Source organism: Nelusetta ayraudi, unplaced genomic scaffold (assembly GCF_046127955.1).
Source record: "Nelusetta ayraudi isolate G7.1 ecotype Tasmania unplaced genomic scaffold, CSIRO-AGI_Nayr_v1 ptg000214l, whole genome shotgun sequence".
NCBI classification, from domain to species: Eukaryota; Metazoa; Chordata; class Actinopteri; order Tetraodontiformes; family Monacanthidae; genus Nelusetta; species Nelusetta ayraudi.
Window position 1 is genome coordinate 62,501 of NW_027466263.1, and position 21,584 is coordinate 84,084.

Below are 21,584 nucleotides of genomic sequence, written 5' to 3' on the forward strand. Positions count from 1 at the left end.
AGTCTGACTGCAAGCTTTTCCTCTCAGGGAGAAGATCCACTACATCCGCACTGAAGGCACTCAGGGTGTGGAGAAGCTGTCTTGTGACGCCGACCTCGTCATCCTCTTGAGGTGAGCACACACCAGCATTGGAATCCTTTGCCACCCACTGGGCTCCAAGTCACAGGTGTTTGCCGTCTCCTTGCCTGTGCAGTTTGTATGAAGAGGAAATCATGTCCTACGTTCCTCCTCACCCCGTCCACCCCGGCTTCAGCTTCTCGCCACGCTGCTCCCCCGCCTCGTCACCGCAGAACTCTCCCGGTAGGTCGGCTCACCGTGTAGCAGCGCATTAAAGCAACGTAGCGCTGCCGCAAGGCTTTCCTGTCCGGTGCAAGGTCGCAGCATAATTACATGAAATAATCTCGTGATAGCAGTGATAGTTTTCTTTCAACTTGACCGTGGAGTGTGAGTCTTTGTTTCCGCCCATCTGATCCTGTGTGTGGCTGCAGGCCTGCAGAGGGCCAGAGCTCCGGCCCCCTACCGCAGAGACTTTGAGGCAAAGCTGAGGAACTTCTACAGGAAGCTGGAGGCCAAAGGATATGGCCAAGGACCCGGCAAGATCAAGTAAGACATTCCTGAATCATGACTCGCATCACGTGACCAGAAGTCTTTGTCGCTGCCTTCTCACTCACACATCAGAGCAGTTTGACAGTCATTCTGTGTTGCAAACAAGGGCCAATTTCCCCGCCACTGCTGAAGGTTTTTTCCTGGTTCCTCCAGGTTGCTCATCAGGCGAGAACACCTGCTGGAGGGTACCTTCAACCAGGTGATGGCGTACTCGCGCAAAGAGCTGCAGAGGAACAAACTCTATGTGACTTTCCTGGGAGAGGAAGGGTGAGACGCCCTGCGCTGTGCTTCCCCTCAGTTAGACTTCCATCCTGGGACTCTCGATGGTGCAGATGCAGGATTCCTGTGTGAAAGCAATCTCCTCTCCCTCCCTCAGGCTGGACTACAGCGGCCCGTCCAGAGAGTTCTTCTTCCTCTTGTCCCAGGAGCTCTTCAATCCTTACTACGGGCTCTTTGAGTACTCGGCCAACGACACCTACACGGTCCAGATCAGCCCCATGTCAGCGTTCGTGGAGAACCATCTGGAATGGTGAGTAGCAGGTGTCACAGCAGCACACTGACTGGTGAGATGGCATGCAGAAGGTTCATCTCTGGTCGTCTTGCCCCCCCCCCCGTCGGCCAGGTTCCGTTTCAGCGGCCGGATCCTGGGCCTGGCGCTGATCCATCAGTACCTGCTGGACGCCTTCTTCACCAGACCCTTCTACAAGGCCCTGCTTCGTCTGTCAGTAGATATACATCGATGCTATATTGCAAACTACAATCCTGAACAATACTAACTGTTGCATTCCAATATTTACTGATGCAGTTTTACTGAACTTCATCATTCAGGGGAGTTTTAAGCTTCACTGCCCAACATTGACCTTCAAGCTTGCCTCTCTCCTCTGCTCCTCCTCCAGAGCCACAGACCTGTCTGATCTGGAATATCTGGACGAGGAGTTCCACCAGTCTCTGCAGTGGATGAAGGACAACGACATCACCGACATCCTGGACCTCACCTTCACCGTCAACGAGGAGGTCTTCGGCCAGGTGAGCTCGTCTCGCTGCGAAAAGAAAAAGCCAACGTGGAGTCTGTGAGCGGGAACCAATCAGCTGCTGCGTCGGCAGGTGACGGAGCGGGAGCTGAAGTCGGGCGGCTCCCACCTCCAGGTGACGGAGAAGAACAAGAAGGACTACATCGAGCGGATGGCCAAGTGGCGGGTGGAGAGGGGGGTGGTGCAGCAGACGGAGGCGCTGGTCAGAGGCTTCTACGAGGTAACCGGCGCAGCTGGCTGACCTTCGGCCGCTCCATCAGCAGAGCAAACAGCTTCTCCTCCGTCTCCAGGTGGTCGACTCCAGGCTGGTGTCCGTGTTTGACGCCCGCGAGCTGGAGCTGGTCATCGCCGGCACGGTGGAGATCGACCTCGCCGACTGGAGGAGCAACACCGAGTACAGAGGAGGTCGGTGTCGAAATGCACCGCGTACAAACTGAAAACCCGAGGCCCGAATCCTTCAAGTCGAAGCCGTCTGCAAAACGTCTGTATTTCCAATCATTCAAAAAGTCCTCCTCCCCCTCCTCCTCCTCCTCCTCCTCCTCCTCCTGCTCCTCCTCCACCACCTCTCCATCTCCAGGCTACCATGACGGCCACATCGTGATGCGCTGGTTCTGGGCCGCCGTGGAGCGCTTCAACAACGAGCAGCGCCTGCGGCTGCTGCAGTTCGTCACGGGGACCTCCAGCGTTCCCTACGAGGGCTTCGCCGCACTGCGCGGCTCCAACGGCCTGCGACGCTTCTGCATCGAGAAGTGGGGCAAAGTCACCTCACTGCCCAGGTAGCCTGAGCCAGCGCTGGCCCCTCCCCGCTGCCGTCGCTGCTGCTGCTCTCTCATATTGAAGTACAAAGTCATGGATTTTGTATCAAGACCTTTTTTCTTTTCAGGGCTCACACCTGTTTCAACCGCCTGGACTTGCCGCCGTACCCGTCCTACACCATGCTGTACGAGAAGCTGCTCATCGCCGTGGAGGAAACCAGCACCTTTGGTTTGGAGTGAGGGAAAAACAGCAGGAAAAGAGAAAGAAAAGAGACGAGCCTCTCTGTTTGGAGGTGTTTTAATGCGAGAGACGAGCAGCAACCGTCAGGACGGACGGCTCCTGAACACACCTGGATGTATTTATTGAGTGGCTGTAACGGTGGTGTGTGTCAGTGTCTCCCTGAGCTGCGGGATTCTTCTTTTTCTACCCAGGACCCGGTCCCAGGACCCGGTCCAGAGAATATAGAAAACACCAGAGCCGTGTTTTCCTGAGGATTTTTCCTTCTCTCATTCTGAACGGTCCCAGATTTTACCTCAAGAGCAAACTGAGTTGCATGCAGCAAAAGGCGTCGTGCGTCTGAAAAATGTCTCTGTCAGTTCATCGAGGTGGTAATAATCAGTTTGCAGAAGTTTCACTCTGCGTTGCAAACATTGCCGTCTATAGAAAACAAATGTATATATGATATTTAAACAGAATACAAACTATTGCTGCGCAAGTTATGCAATTGAAATCATTTTGAATTTTCTGTTTAATCTTTGAGATGCTATAATTCAACAGGGAAGGCGTCGCCCTCTTCAAAAGAAAATAAATGATTTGCAGCTTTCGTAAGTTCAAACTTTATTTAATATATGAAATGTGCTTTTTCTACAAGAAGAGGCTCCTCCTGCACATGCACATTCTGGCACAAAAAAAGGAAAAAGCAAGTCTCAGGTGATTTGATGCGCTGAGAGATTCAAATGACACCGCAGTCCGGGTGGTTTTACAGAAAAATATGAATAGAGATTTAAAGAAGAAGCTCCTCAGAGTCCAAAGCCGATGAAACAATCAAGTCAAAAAAAAAAAAAAAAAAAAAAAAATCTGGGAAAACTGTTGTTGTAGAGCAAGAGCCTGGCCAAATATCTCTGAGTGATGTTTGTGAAGTAAATGATTAGAGAAATATGATGTAGAGAGTTGTCAGACACGTGAGGGTCAGCAGCAGATTTCAAGAATCACAGCAGTGTCACACTGCAGCTGTTTGCCGTCACCCTCTCACCTGCCAACAGCAGCTCCTTCCTGAGGACTCGGAGCAAACTCTGCTCAGCCTCGAGGAACATGTCAGATAAGAAGCCAAAATATATTGATATATATACACACATATATATATTAAATGATGTTGTCCAAATGGTCCCGGTTAAGAACAGAGAGATCCTCCCTTGGCGTTGGTGCTTGTGTCAGATGCACCAATGCAGAAGTGAATGAGGGTCCACACTTGTGTGGCTCAACAGCCTGTTGACCTCCTGTGTGAGCGGAGAGCTCCACTCCAAGCCTCCAGGATGGAAGGTCCCCATCAGGAGGAGGATGGACTGTGATCCACAGCCCTGCTCCACCTCCACTCTTTGGTCTGAACCTTGAGCTCTAAACTGTCAGTGGTCCGGAGCAGCGTGATGGCCGGCTAGGATCTGTGGATCTGCTGCAGCCCCTCATCAAGGAACTGACCACCCAGTCTGGTCTACTCTATGCTCTTCCAGACCGGGACTGCAGCGTGCCCTCTACAACCTCCTGTCCACATCTTCTTCTGCTGTTCTGGGTTGTTCTTCTTCAGTGGTGAAACTGTGCCTCGGTTCCTTGCTGCCTCACGTGGCTCCTGGTGTTCAGCGCTTCAGTACCACCATGGTGGTCGTGTCCGGGTTCCAACTCACTTGCTGGCTGTTGGTCAGTGGCTCTGTGGGACAGCAGGACCTCAGTGTCTCCTCGCTGGCTGGCAGCTAGACCCGTTCTTCAACTCCACCAGAACTTTCAGTTATGAAGTGCAACCATGTTTTGCTATGAAGACAATCTGCTGATTCCAGTCTAAATCATGAAGTAGATGCCCTGTGAAGATGATGATGATGATGATGATGATGATGATGATGATGATGATGATGATGATGCAAAGTAATTTCATTGTTTTTTGTGGCTTGACATGGCGCTGGTTTGACTGCTGAAGATGTTGTTGGTTTTCCTGGAATGATGTGAGATGTTGTGAGGAAACCTCGTGACGTCCAGCGGTGCAGGAGATCCTCCTGAGGCGTCTTTTCTTTTGAATTCTTCTTCTTCTTGCGTTGTGTTGAGGACCGCCCCTCCGACAGTCAGGTCAGTGGTTGCCTTTCTCTGTTTCCACTCTCCGGAGCCAGAGGGGCCCAGGCTGGATCACCTTTCTTCTTCTTTTCTACCTTTTCTACGCTTCTTTCTACTTTTGTCGTGTTTAGTAAGCGAAGAGAAAGTCCTGAAGCTTGCCTTGAATGTTTTTTTTGTTGACTTGTTTTGCCTGTGTTCTTGATGTTGACATGAGAAGCACCAGTCGATGAGTTTGCCTTCGCTTTTGAAGCCTTTTTTTTTTTATTTTCTATTGTTATTACTGTGAACTTTTGTTGTTTTATTTTGCTCAGTTCCGGAAAAATTTGCCCTGTTACGCACTTCTGCCCCAGCAGTTCTTTGTTTTTCCCTATTTTCTTTCATCTCCATTCAGTACTTTGCCCAGTGACAATGAAAGTCTCACGGTTGTGCTTTCTTTACACTGTTCTGGTGGTAATGATGAGAAGGGGCATCTCTTTGCACGCTACTCCTGGTCGCTTTGTTTTTTGTTTGTTACACGACGTCGTAAATGTCAAACACGGATATTTATTCAAGGAAATAATCATAGACTACTTCCATGACACTGATATGTAAGTTATTGACAGCAGCGATCATTCAACTGGGGGAATGATGGGATGTCCACAGAAAAGCGTGAGTGGTGACCAATTGTAGCAGCTTTTTGTTATTTATTTGTGCATTCATTTTTGTTTGATCAAACAAAGGGAATAGTTGAGAGTGTGTGTGTGTGTGTGTGTGTGTGTGTGTGCGCGTGTGTGTTTGTGTGTATTGTACACACATTGTACATAGCGTTGAAAGGCTCATCTTCCCGATAGGTCTGAAAATGAATGGCTAACTTTTCAGGCCACGCTAACACGCCACCAAACAAGTCAACAACTGTTTATGAATCTCAATAAAATGTTCAGTTTGTTACTTCACTCTGCTCTGAAGACATCATTCATTTCATCTCTTTGAAGAAAAACCCTCAGTTAACCACGCCAGTGAAACATTCTGCCTCCCTAAAATAACATTTCAAACAGGAAGCCCTTCTTTCACGAGGAGTCATCGGCCTTTTAAATATACAAAACGAGACCTGAAACCAAAAATAGTCCAATTTAAATTATTCTTTCACCTTTAAAAGATGAACGTTCAAGGCAGAACTGTGGCATGATGTGCTAAGATAAGATACTGGTCAAACATTCAACTTGCTGTTCATAATTCTGCCCACTAGATGCCATTAAAGAGGCCTGACGCCACACACACACACACACACACACACACACACACACACACACACACACACACACACACACACACACACACACACACACACACACACACACACACACACTGCGAGGGAGAGAAGGGGAAGAGGGGAATTAATCAGAGGGAAAGTGGGTCACGTGTTGAACTAAGCTGTTTGACAGTGATGTGCCAGAGGTCGCCCTCTTGATGCCACTGGTGGTCCTGCACTTTGGGAGACTGCAGTAGCAGGCGCAGCACAAACACTGGACCTGCTTATTGCTACTTCTTATATTTGCTCGTAATCATTTGATACGGTCGTGTCTAGTAGCACATCTCTCTAAACAGAGGTTGATGACCCCCGACCCCTGTTGATGATTCCATTTCAATTCAGTTCAATTCACATCACCTTATTTGTCTCCAAGGGGCAATTTAAAGCGACATGACAGCAGCTTCAGGATACATACAGAACCAGATAACACAGTTGCACATTCAGGAGACAAAAAGAAAACACACAACAGTCATTTGAAATGTAAAGTCTGACGGGCCAAGAGGAATCAGTGGGAAACACAGCAGGACAGAAGAGCAAAGCTAAGGGCCCTCGGTCAAAACGGCTTTTTCCTTCTTCCTCAATAGACAGTAGAAAGGCGTGACAGCAAATTTGATTGAGAGTGTCTGACTGCTTGTGGCTGAGGGTCCTCAGGTCTGGAAGCTTTGCGATAGAGTGGACAGGATTAATGAGAAAACCAAAGATAAATTCCAGGAAGGGAACTACTGTGCGTTCACTTGAGGGGTCGGCGGCTCTGTGGCGCAGAGCAGAAATTGCTGTGTGTCCATTTCCATCAATTGAAGCGAGGGAAGGCGTTGTTTGGTGCAGAAAGCGAGGAGGAGGTGATGGAATGTGTGAAATAAAGGGGGAGGGGAGCGCTTGTTTTACTGTCTAATCCCCGCAGCATCACGCAGCAACACCATCTGTCACCAGGCTGCAACGTGCCTCTGCTGAATGGCTGCATGGATGGGAGAGGCGAGCGGCCTTGCCCAGCAGGGCGGCTACACCCAGGCAAGAACAGCAGGGTCCTGCTGAGCTAACAGTGCTGCTGCTGCTGCTGCTGCTGCCGGCGGCTGGGTGGGCTTAGGACGGCGGTCCGAGCGGAGCTGCTCCCAACGCGGGGGTTGGGTGACGGAGTTTGGGAGGGGAGGCGGTAGGAGGGGGAGAGTGAGTCCTGATTGGCCGAGCAGCATCGGCATCAGCAGCCTCGGCTTGGTCTGGTGCGCACAGAGAGGGAGAGGCGGAGAGCGACGCCGCGATGCAGGCACACATGGCTGAACGTGCCGCCTGCCTGCATGCAGTGACTGCAGCTTCTGCTTTTTCCAGTTAAAAAAAAAAAAAAAAAAATCCCGTCAAGGAAGGCGAGCAAAAAGCAGTGAGAGCAGAAGGCTGCATCCTGGGATGCTGAGAGGAACTGCTGGAGGCTGGAGGCTGCAGCAAGAGAGCGACCACACTGAGGAGACTGGAAGAGCCTGGACACAGCAGCCATCGGTAAGCCCCCCCCACCTGTCACATTCTGCAGCCTTTTATTGATCTGGAGCTGCAGTGCCAATATAATGATCTGCTTGAACACTTTAAGAGTGGCGGCACAGCCGCAGCAGCAGCAGCAGCGCAGCAACAATTGTTCTCAGTTTCTATTGGATGTGCACTTCCATTGACGTTTTGTTGCAGCAGGAACTGTTCTAGTCCTAATGCTATTACGTTCTCTTGGTGTGCAACCCCCCCCCCCCCCCCCCCCCCACACACACACACACACACACACACACACACACACACACACACACACACACACACACACACACACACTAAAGAAATGGTCTGCTGCTGGGGCCTGTGGAAGCAGCCCATGCAGTCAAGGTGACATTCAGCTAAAGTTTGGGCCAAACTATTTGGATAAAAAGGCCTCCGACTCTTTCACATCTGTCAACCTGTCTGTAAAAAGTTTCATCTGAACTGTGTGTACATCCTTATGATGGCATATGAGACAAGCTTAGTGCTAAACATTGGTGAAGGCACCATTAAAACAGGGCAATAGCTGGTGATGATATTTTCCCCTTCACTGTTGTTTTGTTTATATCTTTTCAAGAACCATGCTCACATTCTGATTGAAGGGCTTCATTTGTTCACAAACCGTGACTGAATGTGCCACCACATTTTCTTAAACCTTCCTTATAAACTGTGTTTGTCTCAACAACATGACAATCATATTTCCCTCGGTGCATACTTTACCCGATGCTCTCTGGTGGTGTCGTCTTCTCCTGCAGTCAGCGGTCAATGTGCTCCTCAACTCACCTAAAACAACCTTCGTACACCGACGCGTTTCACTCGACAAACGCCTTCATTTAGTTTCTCAAACGCGATGACTTCTTCCACTATGGTGGCCGCAGAGCGCTTCCCGGTGTGTTTTGTCCCTGCAGAGCCGCCGTAGCCATGGGAGACAACATGTCAAAGCGTCTGAAGCTAATCTCTGCTAGCGAGGCGGATATGGAGGAGCGCTGCTTCCCGAACCGCTACCCGGACTGGGACCAGGGAGCCCCGTCCTCCACCTCCGCGTCCGACCCGCTGCCCGACGAGCCCTTCGACGCGGAAGGAAAGGTGACGTGTCGTCTCGCCTTTTATTGTTTAAAACAATAGTTGGGCTGTCTACCTAGCAGCGAGCTAACTGCTACCCGCAGCCTCTCAAGTAGCCTGGAGTTTGTTGCCAAGTTGTTGAGACTTTGGCGAGTGTTTCTCTGAATAAAGGACGCAGAGCCGTGGCGGCAGCACTGGAGGAAGCACGACGGGTTGCTTCCATCACGTTAACATGAAACCAAACTGGCAACGGCAATGATTGGACTGCCATAATGTGTGCAAAAGTCTCCAGTGTCCCAGCAACACACACACCACATCCCACCAGCATCCGCTGCACTGCACTGCACTTCACTGCCGCTGGTGTCGCTCGAGAGCAGTTTGTGCATTTTTAAACCACCAGCTTCCATGTCACGTCTGTTCTTCCTCCGCCTCTTAAGAGTGGTGACTAGAGTATTTCCACGCTGTTGATGTCAATGAAAGGAGCGTTGTGAATGTTGAGAAGGTCTTCCTCCCTACACGGACAATGATTGAGGACAGCACAGCCAGGCAGAAGCAGTCCTGCTGTGACTGACTGCTGGCTGGAGCCCAGGCAGGCTGGGCTCAGTCTGCTCTTTGGCATTGTACAGAATGATGACGATGACGATGATGATGATGATGATGATTGATGTGGTGATGGTGGAGGAGATGAGTTGGAGTTGTGCGTCATCATTTGGCCAGCGCTGGCAGATGATTGTTGCTGGACAACTTGAAGTCTCCTTGTACTGCGCACTGCTGAATCACAGCAGGCCTCATCCGTCCGTCCGTCCGTCCGTCCGTCCGTCCATCACTGTTCTAAGCTGTTGTCACTCAGCCTCCTGCTCTTTGCCGGCTCTTCTCCTCCGTCAGCTGCTCCACGTGAGAGCGACTGGGAGCAGAGACCCCGGCTGGGCTGTAATCCACTGAGGACAGAAGGCAGTTTGTGTCTGCAGCCTGCGGCCATGGCTTTGGTCTCTGGCTGATCAGGAACTGGTTTCCAGCAGAGCAGCAGAAAGCTGCACACACAGGTTATTTTCATTAATATATATATATTTTTTGCTTTTAGCTGGGGCGTAATCGCTGTGGAACATGAGGCGATTCCTGGCTGCTGCCATGCAGTCGATGCTGTAGGTTGCATATGAATGAGTCCCAATAGGCCAGAGAATTAATGAACTGCACATCCAAGACCGAGAAGGGCCTGGAGCTGCGAGCTGACCTCTGCTTCCCACTGTGTGAAGGCCAAGCAGAGCCTGAGGCTGAGCGGGAGAACACATCATTAACCTGCCCAGTCCTGGATGAGTGTGACTGCTGGAGGTCTGCTTCAAGCTGCTGCCGCCGCCACAGCACCTCACAAGCATCCTGCGCTCCGGCCTTTCTGCAAGTTTGCTCTCTTGATGTGAAAATGTAACGGTTCAGCTGGCGGAACTGTTTCCTGTGACATCTGTGAGCTTTACACTGCAGATGAAGTGCAGTAGGCTGATGACATCAGCAGTCTGCTCCTCCATCCATCTGACCGGAGGCTCTGACACCTTCCTCCCAGAGGCCCCTGCAGCCAAGCTGTGACGTCACCAGCCCACGCACTGCACTGTGCACTGGCTGAGGAGGACCTGCTCTTCTCTAACTATGTCAACCATATACTTTTTATAAAGGATACAGGACAACTATTATTAACTTAACTTACTTATGGACTTATGACTACACTGATTGAGCTCTGTACCTGTCAACTGATTTGAGATACATTTTTATTTACTTTTTTTATGAACCAGCCGATCAAAAGCAAAGTTGAAAATATGTATTTATTTATTTTTTTTACTCAAGTACCCGTCTTTCTTGTGTTTATTATCATTTGCCACATGATTAAAGCAACGTCGTGCTAAAGTTAAGAACAATGTACAGTGTACAGTTGTACAGTGAATGTCTGATGGCTTCACATCCCTGTTGTCTGCTCTGCTGAGAGAACTGACTCTGTGTGTCTTGCTCTCCTTCAGGTGAGCGCAGCTTTCCAGAAGAAAGTCCAGAATAAGATCAAGGATCTGCTGCAGCAGATGGAGGAGGGTCTGAAGACGGCTGACCCTCACGACTTCTCCACCTACACTGGCTGGACAGGTGAGTGTTGGTGATGGGTGCTCACGTGGTCGCAGGCGCCTCCACTCATCTCCGCCTCCGCCTCCGTCCACGTCCGTGTCCTCACTGCAGGCATCGCCTTGCTGTACCTGCAGCTGCACCGGGTGTCCCAGGAGGCCTCCCACCTGCAGAGGGCGCTCGACTACGTGAAGAGGACCATGAGGATTCTGAACGGCCGGCGGGTGACCTTCCTGTGCGGGGACGCGGGCCCGCTGGCGGTGGGCGCGGTGGTCCACCACCGGCTCCAGAAGGTGTCCGAGATGCAGGAGTGCCTGTCCAGGCTGCTGCAGCTGCAGCGGGCGGCGCTCAGCCACGACTCCGACGTGCCCGACGAGCTGCTGTACGGCCGGGCCGGCTTCCTCTACGCTCTGCTCTACGTCAACAAGGAGATCGGAGCCGACACGGTGGACGAGGGCACCATCGCCGAGGTCAGACCCGCTGCACCGTCGCTTGCGTTCAGTTCCAGCTGATGTTTGAAGTCTTTGCAGTGAAGGATGCCTTGTGTTTCTCTGCTCCCGCACGGCTTTGAGTCTCCTGGACCGATAAGAGACCTCGTGCTTTAGAAGCAGCAGAGACATCTGATTGGCCCGCTTCTTGTGTCAATTTGACCGCTTGTCAATCAAGCAGGGACATTGAATCAATGGAAATAGATAAAGGAAGCTGGAGCCCATCAGACAGAGAGCCGTGCATGGAAGCCAGTGACACAGATGGACAAAGGGCCTCATTTATAACTGATGGCCTGGAAATAAATAGCGGCCGCTGCGCCCGTGGCTCAATGCAAACCAAAGTGCGTTTGTTGTGCGGGAGTCAGCGAGTTTCATCTTTGAAGAACTGAGCAGATTTTGGTGCAGGAGCTCTGTTACATGGAGCCGACAGAGGGAAGATGTCCTCCCTGCGATGGTTCATCTCATGCTCTCCTCCCGGAACCTCTGTTCCTTCCCCGCTGCCTCCTGCTGGTTGGTCCGAGTAGAAGGTCCAGAGTTGTAGCTTCTGCTTTCATCATGTGTTTAAAGTGAACATCACGTGGAGATGGTGGGAAAGGCGTGAAGGAGGAGTGTGAGAGGGGTTCACCTCTGGGTTCTTCTGGTCTGCAGGTGGTGACGGCCATCGTGGAGTCGGGGAAGAACATGTCAGCGGAGCAGAAGAAGACGGAGCGCTGCCCCCTGCTGTACGAGTGGCACAAGAAGCAGTACATTGGTGCGGCGCACGGCATGGCCGGCATCTACTGCATGCTGATGCAGGTGAGGCTGTACTGATTGGTCACTGGGACCATGTGACCTCTGTTTTAGTTCCATTTTCTGTCCTTCTTAGATTCTCTCTTAGATGTTTTGAACCTGAAAATACATCAGGATTTTCCATTGCAGTTTCCATAGCAACAATGTTTTGTAGCTGGACAAGAAAAAGAGCAAAAAGAAAAGAAAACTAGGTCTGCACATTCACACTTTGAGTCCACGGTGAAAAGTGCAGGGATGTGGCAGGTGTTTCCATCACTGATGTTTCCACTGTGGTCTTCAGGCCATCTGCTTTGTCATGGTCACAGCGCTGATGGAGGCCTTCTCTCTGCCAACACTGAAAACATCAAGAATCAAAAGCATCTCTGAGTTGCTGCTTTTAATCCAACCTCTATGACACTAAATGCAGAATCAGGTTGTCTGCACCAGTGTGGATGTTCCCGGTGATTACGCTGGATCTGCTTGTGAGCCACAGATCTTGAGATTAGTGGGCCTCTTGCCAGCAGTAGTCATGTCTGGAGTGAAGGGAGCCAGTGGAGGAGCTGGCGAGCGCCTGCAGTCACACATCATGGCGAGCAGCAGGATGCTGAGCTAAACACTCCTTCAGCCCTCTGAATGTATTGCTCTGTTGCTTATGAATCCTAATGAAAAGCTGGAGGGCGGTGGGGGGAGGGTGGGGGGGGGAGGAAAGGGCGGAGCCTCAGAGACACAGAAACCTGATTTGTCTTTTGGGGGTTTAAGCCAATCACAGCATGAGCCTGTGTTGAATTGCAGAAGCTGTGTAATAAAGCAGCACAGCAGCAGTTTGTCGCCTGCTGCCGCTGCTGCTGCTGCTGCTGCTGCCGCTGCTGCTGCTGCTGCTGCTGCTGCTGCTGCCGCTGCTGCTGCTGCTGCTGCTGCTGCTGCTGCTGCTGCTGCCGCTGCTGCTGCTGCCGCTGCTGCTGCTGCTGCTGCTGCCGCCACCTGCTGCCGCCGCCGCTGTCTCCTGGCCTGTGAAACCCTTATTAAAATCCTTACACTTAGTGCTTTGTCTTCTCTGTGTGGATTATCACTCACCCAGCAGACCTGCGTGAGGTTTGTGCTCCACTGAGACTCCACTGCTGCTGTGGTCTGGTTGCTTTGACTTCCTCCTCCCTCACGAAGGGCTGCATTGAAAGCCAGTGGAGGAGGAGCAAAGTGGAACCGAGGTCATGACAACAATATCATCAAGTCATTGAGTGTTTGCCCTACTGACACAGCCAGCAGCAGCAGCAGCAGCAGCAGCAGCAGCCTCTGTCAAGGAATATGGCTTCATGTCTAGTGGGATAATATAAAATAGTTGACGGTGTTTTCTGTGACTTTCCCCGTATGACCAAGTGTGCTGATTGGACCGCTTGCCCCGGGGAAGAACAGGGGAATCAAACTCAAATACACAGTGGGCCAAAATTGGTCTGCAGGTCAGAGTTTGACACCTATGCTGGAGAAGATAAAGCAGCAAAAATGCAGAAATGTGAGAAACGTAAAGATACGTTTGGGAAACATTTTGAGCAGAATGTGAAGGTGATGGTAGAGGTTGACTGGTAGAGGCTGACTGGTAGAGGCTGACTGGTAGAGGCTGATGGTAGAGGTTGACTCTGGTAGAGGCTGACTCTGGTAGAGGTTGACTCTGGTAGAGGTTGACTGGTAGAGGCTGACTGGTAGAGGCTGACTGGTAGAGGCTGACTGGTAGAGGTTGACTCTGGTAGAGGCTGACTCTGGTAGAGGCTGACTCTGGTAGAGGTTGACTCTGGTAGAGGTTGACTCTGGTAGAGGCTGACTGGTAGAGGCTGATGGTAGAGGTTGACTGGTAGAGGCTGACTGGTAGAGGCTGACTCTGGTAGAGGCTGACTCTGGTAGAGGTTGACTCTGGTAGAGGTTGACTCTGGTAGAGGCTGACTGGTAGAGGCTGACTCTGGTAGAGGTTGACTGGTAGAGGCTGACTGGTAGAGGCTGACTGGTAGAGGTTGACTCTGGTAGAGGCTGACTCTGGTAGAGGTTGACTCTGGTAGAGGTTGACTCTGGTAGAGGCTGACTCTGGTAGAGGCTGACTGGTAGAGGCTGACTGGTAGAGGCTGACTCTGGTAGAGGTTGACTCTGGTAGAGGTTGACTCTGGTAGAGGCTGACTCTGGTAGAGGCTGACTCTGGTAGAGGTTGACTCTGGTAGAGGTTGACTCTGGTAGAGGTTGACTCTGGTAGAGGTTGACTCTGGTAGAGGCTGACTCTGGTAGAGGCTGACTCTGGTAGAGGTTGACTCTGGTAGAGGCTGACTCTGGTAGAGGCTGACTCTGGTAGAGGCTGACTCTGGTAGAGGTTGACTCTGGTAGAGGTTGACTCTGGTAGAGGTTGACTGGTAGAGGCTGATGGTAGAGGCTGACTGGTAGAGGCTGACTGGTAGAGGCTGACTCTGGTAGAGGTTGACTCTGGTAGAGGCTGACTGGTAGAGGCTGACTCTGGTAGAGGTTGACTCTGGTAGAGGCTGACTCTGGTAGAGGCTGACTGGTAGAGGCTGACTGGTAGAGGCTGACTGGTAGAGGTTGACTCTGGTAGAGGCTGACTGGTAGAGGCTGACTCTGGTAGAGGTTGACTGGTAGAGGCTGACTGTGGTAGAGGCTGACTCTGGTAGAGGTTGACTCTGGTAGAGGTTGACTCTGGTAGAGGCTGACTCTGGTAGAGGTTGACTCTGGTAGAGGTTGACTCTGGTAGAGGCTGACTCTGGTAGAGGCTGACTCTGGTAGAGGTTGACTCTGGTAGAGGTTGACTCTGGTAGAGGCTGACTCTGGTAGAGGTTGACTCTGGTAGAGGCTGACTCTGGTAGAGGCTGACTCTGGTAGAGGTTGACTCTGGTAGAGGCTGACTCTGGTAGAGGCTGACTCTGGTAGAGGCTGACTGGTAGAGGCTGACTCTGGTAGAGGCTGACTCTGGTAGAGGTTGACTCTGGTAGAGGTTGACTCTGGTAGAGGCTGACTGGTAGAGGCTGACTCTGGTAGAGGTTGACTGGTAGAGGCTGACTGGTAGAGGCTGACTGGTAGAGGTTGACTCTGGTAGAGGCTGACTCTGGTAGAGGTTGACTCTGGTAGAGGTTGACTCTGGTAGAGGCTGACTCTGGTAGAGGCTGACTGGTAGAGGCTGACTGGTAGAGGCTGACTGGTAGAGGCTGACTCTGGTAGAGGTTGACTCTGGTAGAGGTTGACTCTGGTAGAGGCTGACTCTGGTAGAGGCTGACTCTGGTAGAGGTTGACTCTGGTAGAGGCTGACTCTGGTAGAGGCTGACTCTGGTAGAGGTTGACTCTGGTAGAGGCTGACTCTGGTAGAGGCTGACTCTGGTAGAGGCTGACTCTGGTAGAGGCTGACTCTGGTAGAGGTTGACTCTGGTAGAGGCTGACTCTGGTAGAGGCTGACTCTGGTAGAGGTTGACTCTGGTAGAGGCTGACTCTGGTAGAGGCTGACTCTGGTAGAGGCTGACTCTGGTAGAGGTTGACTCTGGTAGAGGTTGACTCTGGTAGAGGTTGACTCTGGTAGAGGCTGACTGGTAGAGGCTGATGGTAGAGGCTGACTGGTAGAGGCTGACTGGTAGAGGCTGACTCTGGTAGAGGTTGACTCTGGTAGAGGCTGACTGGTAGAGGCTGACTCTGGTAGAGGTTGACTCTGGTAGAGGCTGACTCTGGTAGAGGCTGACTGGTAGAGGCTGACTGGTAGAGGCTGACTGGTAGAGGTTGACTCTGGTAGAGGCTGACTGGTAGAGGCTGACTCTGGTAGAGGTTGACTGGTAGAGGCTGACTGTGGTAGAGGCTGACTCTGGTAGAGGCTGACTCTGGTAGAGGCTGACTCTGGTAGAGGCTGACTCTGGTAGAGGTTGACTCTGGTAGAGGCTGACTCTGGTAGAGGCTGACTCTGGTAGAGGTTGACTCTGGTAGAGGCTGACTCTGGTAGAGGCTGACTCTGGTAGAGGCTGACTCTGGTAGAGGTTGACTCTGGTAGAGGTTGACTCTGGTAGAGGTTGACTCTGGTAGAGGCTGACTGGTAGAGGCTGATGGTAGAGGCTGACTGGTAGAGGCTGACTGGTAGAGGCTGACTCTGGTAGAGGTTGACTCTGGTAGAGGCTGACTGGTAGAGGCTGACTCTGGTAGAGGTTGACTCTGGTAGAGGCTGACTCTGGTAGAGGCTGACTGGTAGAGGCTGACTGGTAGAGGCTGACTGGTAGAGGTTGACTCTGGTAGAGGCTGACTGGTAGAGGCTGACTCTGGTAGAGGTTGACTGGTAGAGGCTGACTGGTAGAGGCTGACTCTGGTAGAGGTTGACTCTGGTAGAGGCTGACTGGTAGAGGTTGACTCTGGTAGAGGCTGACTGGTAGAGGCTGACTCTGGTAGAGGTTGACTCTGGTAGAGGCTGACTGGTAGAGGCTGACTCTGGTAGAGGTTGACTCTGGTAGAGGCTGACTCTGGTAGAGGCTGACTGGTAGAGGCTGACTGGTAGAGGCTGACTGGTAGAGGTTGACTCTGGTAGAGGCTGACTGGTAGAGGCTGACTCTGGTAGAGGTTGACTGGTAGAGGCTGACTGGTAGAGGCTGACTGGTAGAGGCTGACTGGTAGAGGTTGACTCTGGTAGAGGTTGACTCTGGTAGAGGTTGACTCTGGTAGAGGCTGACTCTGGTAGAGGCTGACTGTGTGCTGCTACTCTGTCCTCTGCAGCCCTCAGCGAAGGTCCAGGCTGACGTGCTGGCGGAGCTGCTGCGGCCCAGCATCGACTACGTCCGACACAAGAAGTTCCGCTCGGGAAACTTCCCCTCGTCGCTGAGCAACGAGAGCGACCGGCTGGTCCACTGGTGCCACGGAGCGCCCGGCGTCGTCCACATGCTCATCACGGCTCACAAGGTCAGTGCCGACACACGCTGCCCCCTGTGGATCGATGCTGCACTGCAACACACACTTTGGAGCCCTGTCGTATATTTGTGGTATATTTTTCTAAAACCCAAATGTGTTGTGATGTTAAGAGACGATGGGCACAGAGATGCGACTGCAGCCTGGATACACAAATGGCTCGCACACACATCTCAGCGAGCCACTGTTTGTACTTTCCACCTCTTCTTGGCCCGTTAGGGATTCACTTGGCAGCTAATAGTGCTTCTATTCTGGCAGCTTCATTCCTTACTAATGCAGGGACTCGTTGGCAGCGCACACGCACACACGCACACACACACACACACACACACACACACACGCACACACACACACAAAGCACAATGGGAGACGTGACTGCTTATCACCGGCTCGCCCTGAACGATGCACACAGCACATCCTCCATCTGGTGTCTCAGGAGGAGCTTTTTCACTTCCCTGCACAATGTTTTCTTTTCTTTTTCATATCAGCAGCTGCAGCAGGAGTGGCTGCCTGCTCACTTTCAAGAGGCTGCATCCAAATTCACCAGTTATCTGTAGTGAGCGATAATGGAGACTCATTTACTTGATGAAAGCCAAAGGTTGAGAGTGGAAATGTCTTGATGCACTTTCAAAAGACAAAGCAGCAGCAGCAGCAGTCCACGCCCACCTGAGGGCTGTAGATAATAACCAACCAGACTGCAGACTTTCACTCAGTGTTTTGTCCCCCAGAGGGAAGTGGTTTGGTGTCAGGAGGAGCAGAACTGCACAGCAGGAACCATCGTGACCTCATCCATAGAACAGTGGACTGGACGACATTTTTATTTTTGAGTGTCAAAGAAAAACATCAGCATGGAACTGATATTACTGCATGTGACAATCCCTCAATATGTTTTTTTGCACTCGCTTCAGATTACAGCTCAACCAAAACACACCAGAGTCATTGTTTTCCGCTGCTGCTGCCGCTGCCGCTGCCGCTGCCGCTGCTGCTGCTGCTGCTGCTGCTGCTGCTGCTGCTGCTGCTGTCTCAAAGACACGGCGCTGCCTTTGAAGCATCTGGCACAGCTGGCTGCTGGTGTCTTTTCTTTTTAATGCTATGTGATGAGACGATGTTCTGGCTGGGTGTCGGTTCCACCAGTGGCGGCTCATCCGTCAGCGTCTAGATTTATCACCGCTAATGAGGTCTGGCCATGTGGGGACACGGACACTTTAATGAAAGGATCAACTTGTAGACGTTCACCCGGGGGAGATAGTACAGCAGAGTCGGGGCGGGGGGGGGTGCAGCTTCATTGGACAACTGGTACACTACAGAAGAATAGTTTTGGTTCCAAGCCCAGCTTCATAGCAGCACTTTAACAGTTTGAAAGCTTTGAGTTGGATGGCTGTGCCGGGACTGGACCTGTGATTGACATCATTGTAAGGTGACCAGATCACGCTCATGGGTTTTCAGCAGTTTACCTTGCAGACCTCTGAATGAGTGTCCTGCTCCTCTGGCAGGTGTTCAAGGAGGACAAGTACCTGAAGGAGGCGGCCGACTGCGCTGAGGTCATCTGGCAGCGCGGTCTGCTCAGGAAAGGTTACGGCCTCTGCCACGGCACCGCCGGCAACGGCTACGCCTTCCTGTCGCTGTACCAGCTGACCCAGGAGAAGAAGTACCTGTACCGTGCCTGCAAGGTGAGAGCAGGAGGCCGTCCAGGCTTCCCTGCAGCGCCGCCCCTCCCTTCCACGTTTCACCCCCACAGTTCAGAAGGTGCAAAACACATCTGGAATGTTCCGCATGAGTTATTTATGCAGTCGCGGCTGCGGTGAAGATGAAGCTTTCCGACAGTCCACGGGGTTGTGCAGTTGTGTAACTCACTTCTCTCGTGTCGCCGCTCCAGTTTGCAGAGTGGTGTTTGGCCTACGGCACCCACGGCTGCCGCATCCCGGACCGACCCTACTCCCTCTTTGAAGGTAAAGACAAGCGTCCTCCTCGTGGTCTTCTTGACAGCGCTCACCACCACATCCTCTGCATCTGTATAATGCCATTAGCGGCACTAATGGCCCTCACACGGCACCCTCAGCAACAATCATCACAGTAAAGTGTCCAGAGAGGGAAGCGCAGCAGCATCCTCACGCACGGCCAAGCTCTGATTGGAGCTGCTGGACCTGCAGCGAGTGTCTCACACTATTAAATCTATTGGTTGTGTTCTGCTGTAGATGAACCATGTGACTGTCACTGGGAGCTAAATAGTTTGCAGGAAGCAGCTTCCCCCTGCTGGGCCACGCTGAGCATCGATAAAAGATCTGCTGTCAGCGTCACAGCCGCCCTGGAAGATTTAAATTAGACGGTGTTTTTTTTTGCCTGTGGAGCTTCTGAAAGAGGGATGGCTTCATGTTTTACTGCCAGTCTGCCTCTTCACCACTGAGAAGCCACTGAGAAGCCACTCGCTGCTTCTCTGCTGGTTACAGTTGATCTGACCTGATGCCAGAGTCGCTCTCGCCCTCTTATCATTCTGCATTTCCACTTTCCTTTGACATCAAGCCAAATCATTTCTGTGAAAATCGACCAAAGGCTCCACTCACTCTTCATCGCTTGAGGCTCGTAAGGCCTTAAAAAAAAAGAGAAGAAGACAGAGAAGAAGTGGTGAAGATGTGTGATGGTGGTGGAAGGTGGAAGGTGCAGCCAGCTGCCACTAACACACCTGCTCCTCCTCCTCCTCCTCCTCCTCCTCTTCTTCGTCCTCCTCCAGGTATGGCCGGGACTATTTACTACCTGTCGGAGATGGCCGACCCTCAAGCCTCCTGCTTCCCTGCCTTCCAGTTGTGACCTGCCTCCTACCGCAGCCAGGGGGCGCTCACGCTGACAGACGGATGTTGGATAAAGGAAGAGTTTCACTCGGGACACTGATGCATTTGTGGCTTTTTTGTTCCTTTGAAAATAAATGTCAGGCTGGAAGTGAACAGAGAGGGTGAATATAGTGAGTGGCTGCACGTCAGCTGAGGAGGAGGAGGAGGAGGAGGAGAGGGCGGGAGGAGGAGGAGGAGGAGGAGGAGGAGGAGGACGGCCACTTCCTGCCTCCTCGTCACATACACACCTCGGCTGTAGCAGAGTGTGTGTGTGTGTGTGTGTGTGTGCTGAGTGAACCTGGTGTTTGCGGCCTGCTGTGGTGGCCCCTCCTCTCTGTGTTTGGACCATGTTTCACTCTCCCATTGGTCTCAAAGTGAGTAAAGATCTCATCGGGTCATCTTCTCATGGACTTTATTGAGCTTGCAGTTGTTGTCTCCCTTTTTTATTTTTTATCATAATGTGTATATATTTATTGTGGGATGTTGCGTCTGTCTCTGTGCCTCTCCTCTATGTTGTCAGTTGTGTGGAAGCGGAGGAGACGAGTCGTGGTGACCCACCACATGCCTTTCAACATTAATGCAACAAACAGTCAACCTGAAGCAACATGAGCGCCGCGAGTCCGATCCTCCGCTGGAGAGCCTGACCTTCCCAGTTATTATCAGCCCCGCTAACCTTGTACACGACATTGTTGAATATATATTTGAGTGTGACTGTCGATGTGTTGTCGTTTTCTTTTTTTTTTTAAAGTGTTTTAGTTGAAAATACAAGGTTGGCTAGAACCTTGGCAGACATCCTTTAAATGAGAGAAGAGACAGTTTATCAGTGAGCCACTAACCCATGTAGGGGTGGGGGTGGGGGTGGGGGGTCGACCCGACAGCACATGAATGCTTCTTTTCTTTATGATTGTTTCGTTGTGAGTTGTGTGTGGAATGTCGTTTACCTTGCTGCAGCAGCAGCAGCAGCAGCAGCAGCAGACGCAGGGTGGCAGGTTCTGGTCTGTGTCAACCTGATTTGCTCTCAGCCTTACTGCTGTCAATATGTATCATATGGTTGTCTGTGTTTTCCTTCCTCCAACAGCAGCAGTGACTTTTCACACGCATTTCTTCTGGCTGCTGTTTTGCTTCACCGCCACCTGCACCAGATTTGATATTGTTGGAAAATTAAAAGAATCAAAGGAACTCCATCTTCTCACTTGTGATTCATTTCCAGTTCGAAGGCTCAACATCAAGTTCACCTGTGAGTTTGTGCCACCTGTTTTTATTAGCAGTGAACTTTATTGACATTTCCTGATGTCTGATGACGGCCTGGTGTTCAAAGCCTTGAAGCTCATGAGGAGTGGAGGGGTGTGTGTGTGTGTGTGTGTGTGTGTGTGTGTGTGTGTGTGTGTGTGTGTGTGTGTGTGTGTGTGTGTGTGTGTGTGTGTGTGTGTGTGTGTGTGTGTGTGTGTGTGTGTGTGTGTGTGCTAGATAATCCACCACAGTGCAACCTGCAGAGGACCAGTGAGGACGAGGACCGCCGGCCCTCAATAAGAGCCCAGACTGAGTGAGTGTTGTAGTGGGAGTTTATACACAGCACTTCTCAACCATTTTCCATCTTTGAGAAGAAACGCTCACAAATGTACATTTCAGTCCAAGGTCATAAAAGGGAATTTTCTAAGGAACTAAGAACAGTGTCAACACAGGAAACCTTTTATACAGAGACACCGAGTCAAACCCTTGCATTAGAAGTAGCGACAGTAGCAAAGCATCGATACCATCAGTTTGGCTGCACGTCCTCGTGCCACTTTGTGCACTCGGTGGCAGGTTGTGCTCATTGTGAACGTGTTCTGACAAAAGAAAAGCAAGAGTGTGGACTTGGAGGGTAAATCTGGAAGCTGATGCAAATCAAATGGTCAACCAACAGCTTCTTGGAAACGTCCGTCATCCC

The 21,584-nt window shown here is 51.4% G+C and overlaps 2 protein-coding genes across 5 annotated transcripts in view; both read left to right on the plus strand.

The window, feature by feature from the left end:
• Positions 1 to 3,457, plus strand: part of hecw1a (HECT, C2 and WW domain containing E3 ubiquitin protein ligase 1a) — a 21,257-nt gene extending 17,800 nt beyond the window's left edge. For all 4 annotated transcript variants that reach the window (XM_076016083.1, XM_076016082.1, XM_076016084.1 and 1 more), the window contains 11 exons: positions 28 to 111; positions 194 to 300; positions 489 to 603; positions 760 to 873; positions 983 to 1,135; positions 1,229 to 1,327; positions 1,503 to 1,632; positions 1,711 to 1,857; positions 1,928 to 2,042; positions 2,215 to 2,413; positions 2,521 to 3,457. In XM_076016083.1, the coding sequence (XP_075872198.1) occupies positions 28 to 111; positions 194 to 300; positions 489 to 603; positions 760 to 873; positions 983 to 1,135; positions 1,229 to 1,327; positions 1,503 to 1,632; positions 1,711 to 1,857; positions 1,928 to 2,042; positions 2,215 to 2,413; positions 2,521 to 2,632 (1,375 nt within the window). In that variant the 3' untranslated portion in view covers positions 2,633 to 3,457. The remainder of the gene's footprint in view (positions 1 to 27; positions 112 to 193; positions 301 to 488; positions 604 to 759; positions 874 to 982; positions 1,136 to 1,228; positions 1,328 to 1,502; positions 1,633 to 1,710; positions 1,858 to 1,927; positions 2,043 to 2,214; positions 2,414 to 2,520) is intronic.
• Positions 3,458 to 7,271: 3,814 nt separating this feature from the next.
• On the plus strand, positions 7,272 to 20,836 carry lancl2 (LanC lantibiotic synthetase component C-like 2 (bacterial)). The gene is made up of 9 exons (XM_076016078.1): positions 7,272 to 7,485; positions 8,412 to 8,589; positions 10,569 to 10,686; positions 10,777 to 11,132; positions 11,799 to 11,945; positions 16,644 to 16,826; positions 18,326 to 18,502; positions 18,709 to 18,781; positions 19,561 to 20,836. The coding sequence occupies exons 2-9, from the start codon at positions 8,425 to 8,427 to the stop codon at positions 19,635 to 19,637; spliced, it is 1,296 nt and encodes a 431-aa protein (XP_075872193.1). The 5' UTR covers positions 7,272 to 7,485; positions 8,412 to 8,424; the 3' UTR covers positions 19,638 to 20,836.
• The last annotated feature ends 748 nt before the right edge of the window (positions 20,837 to 21,584 follow it).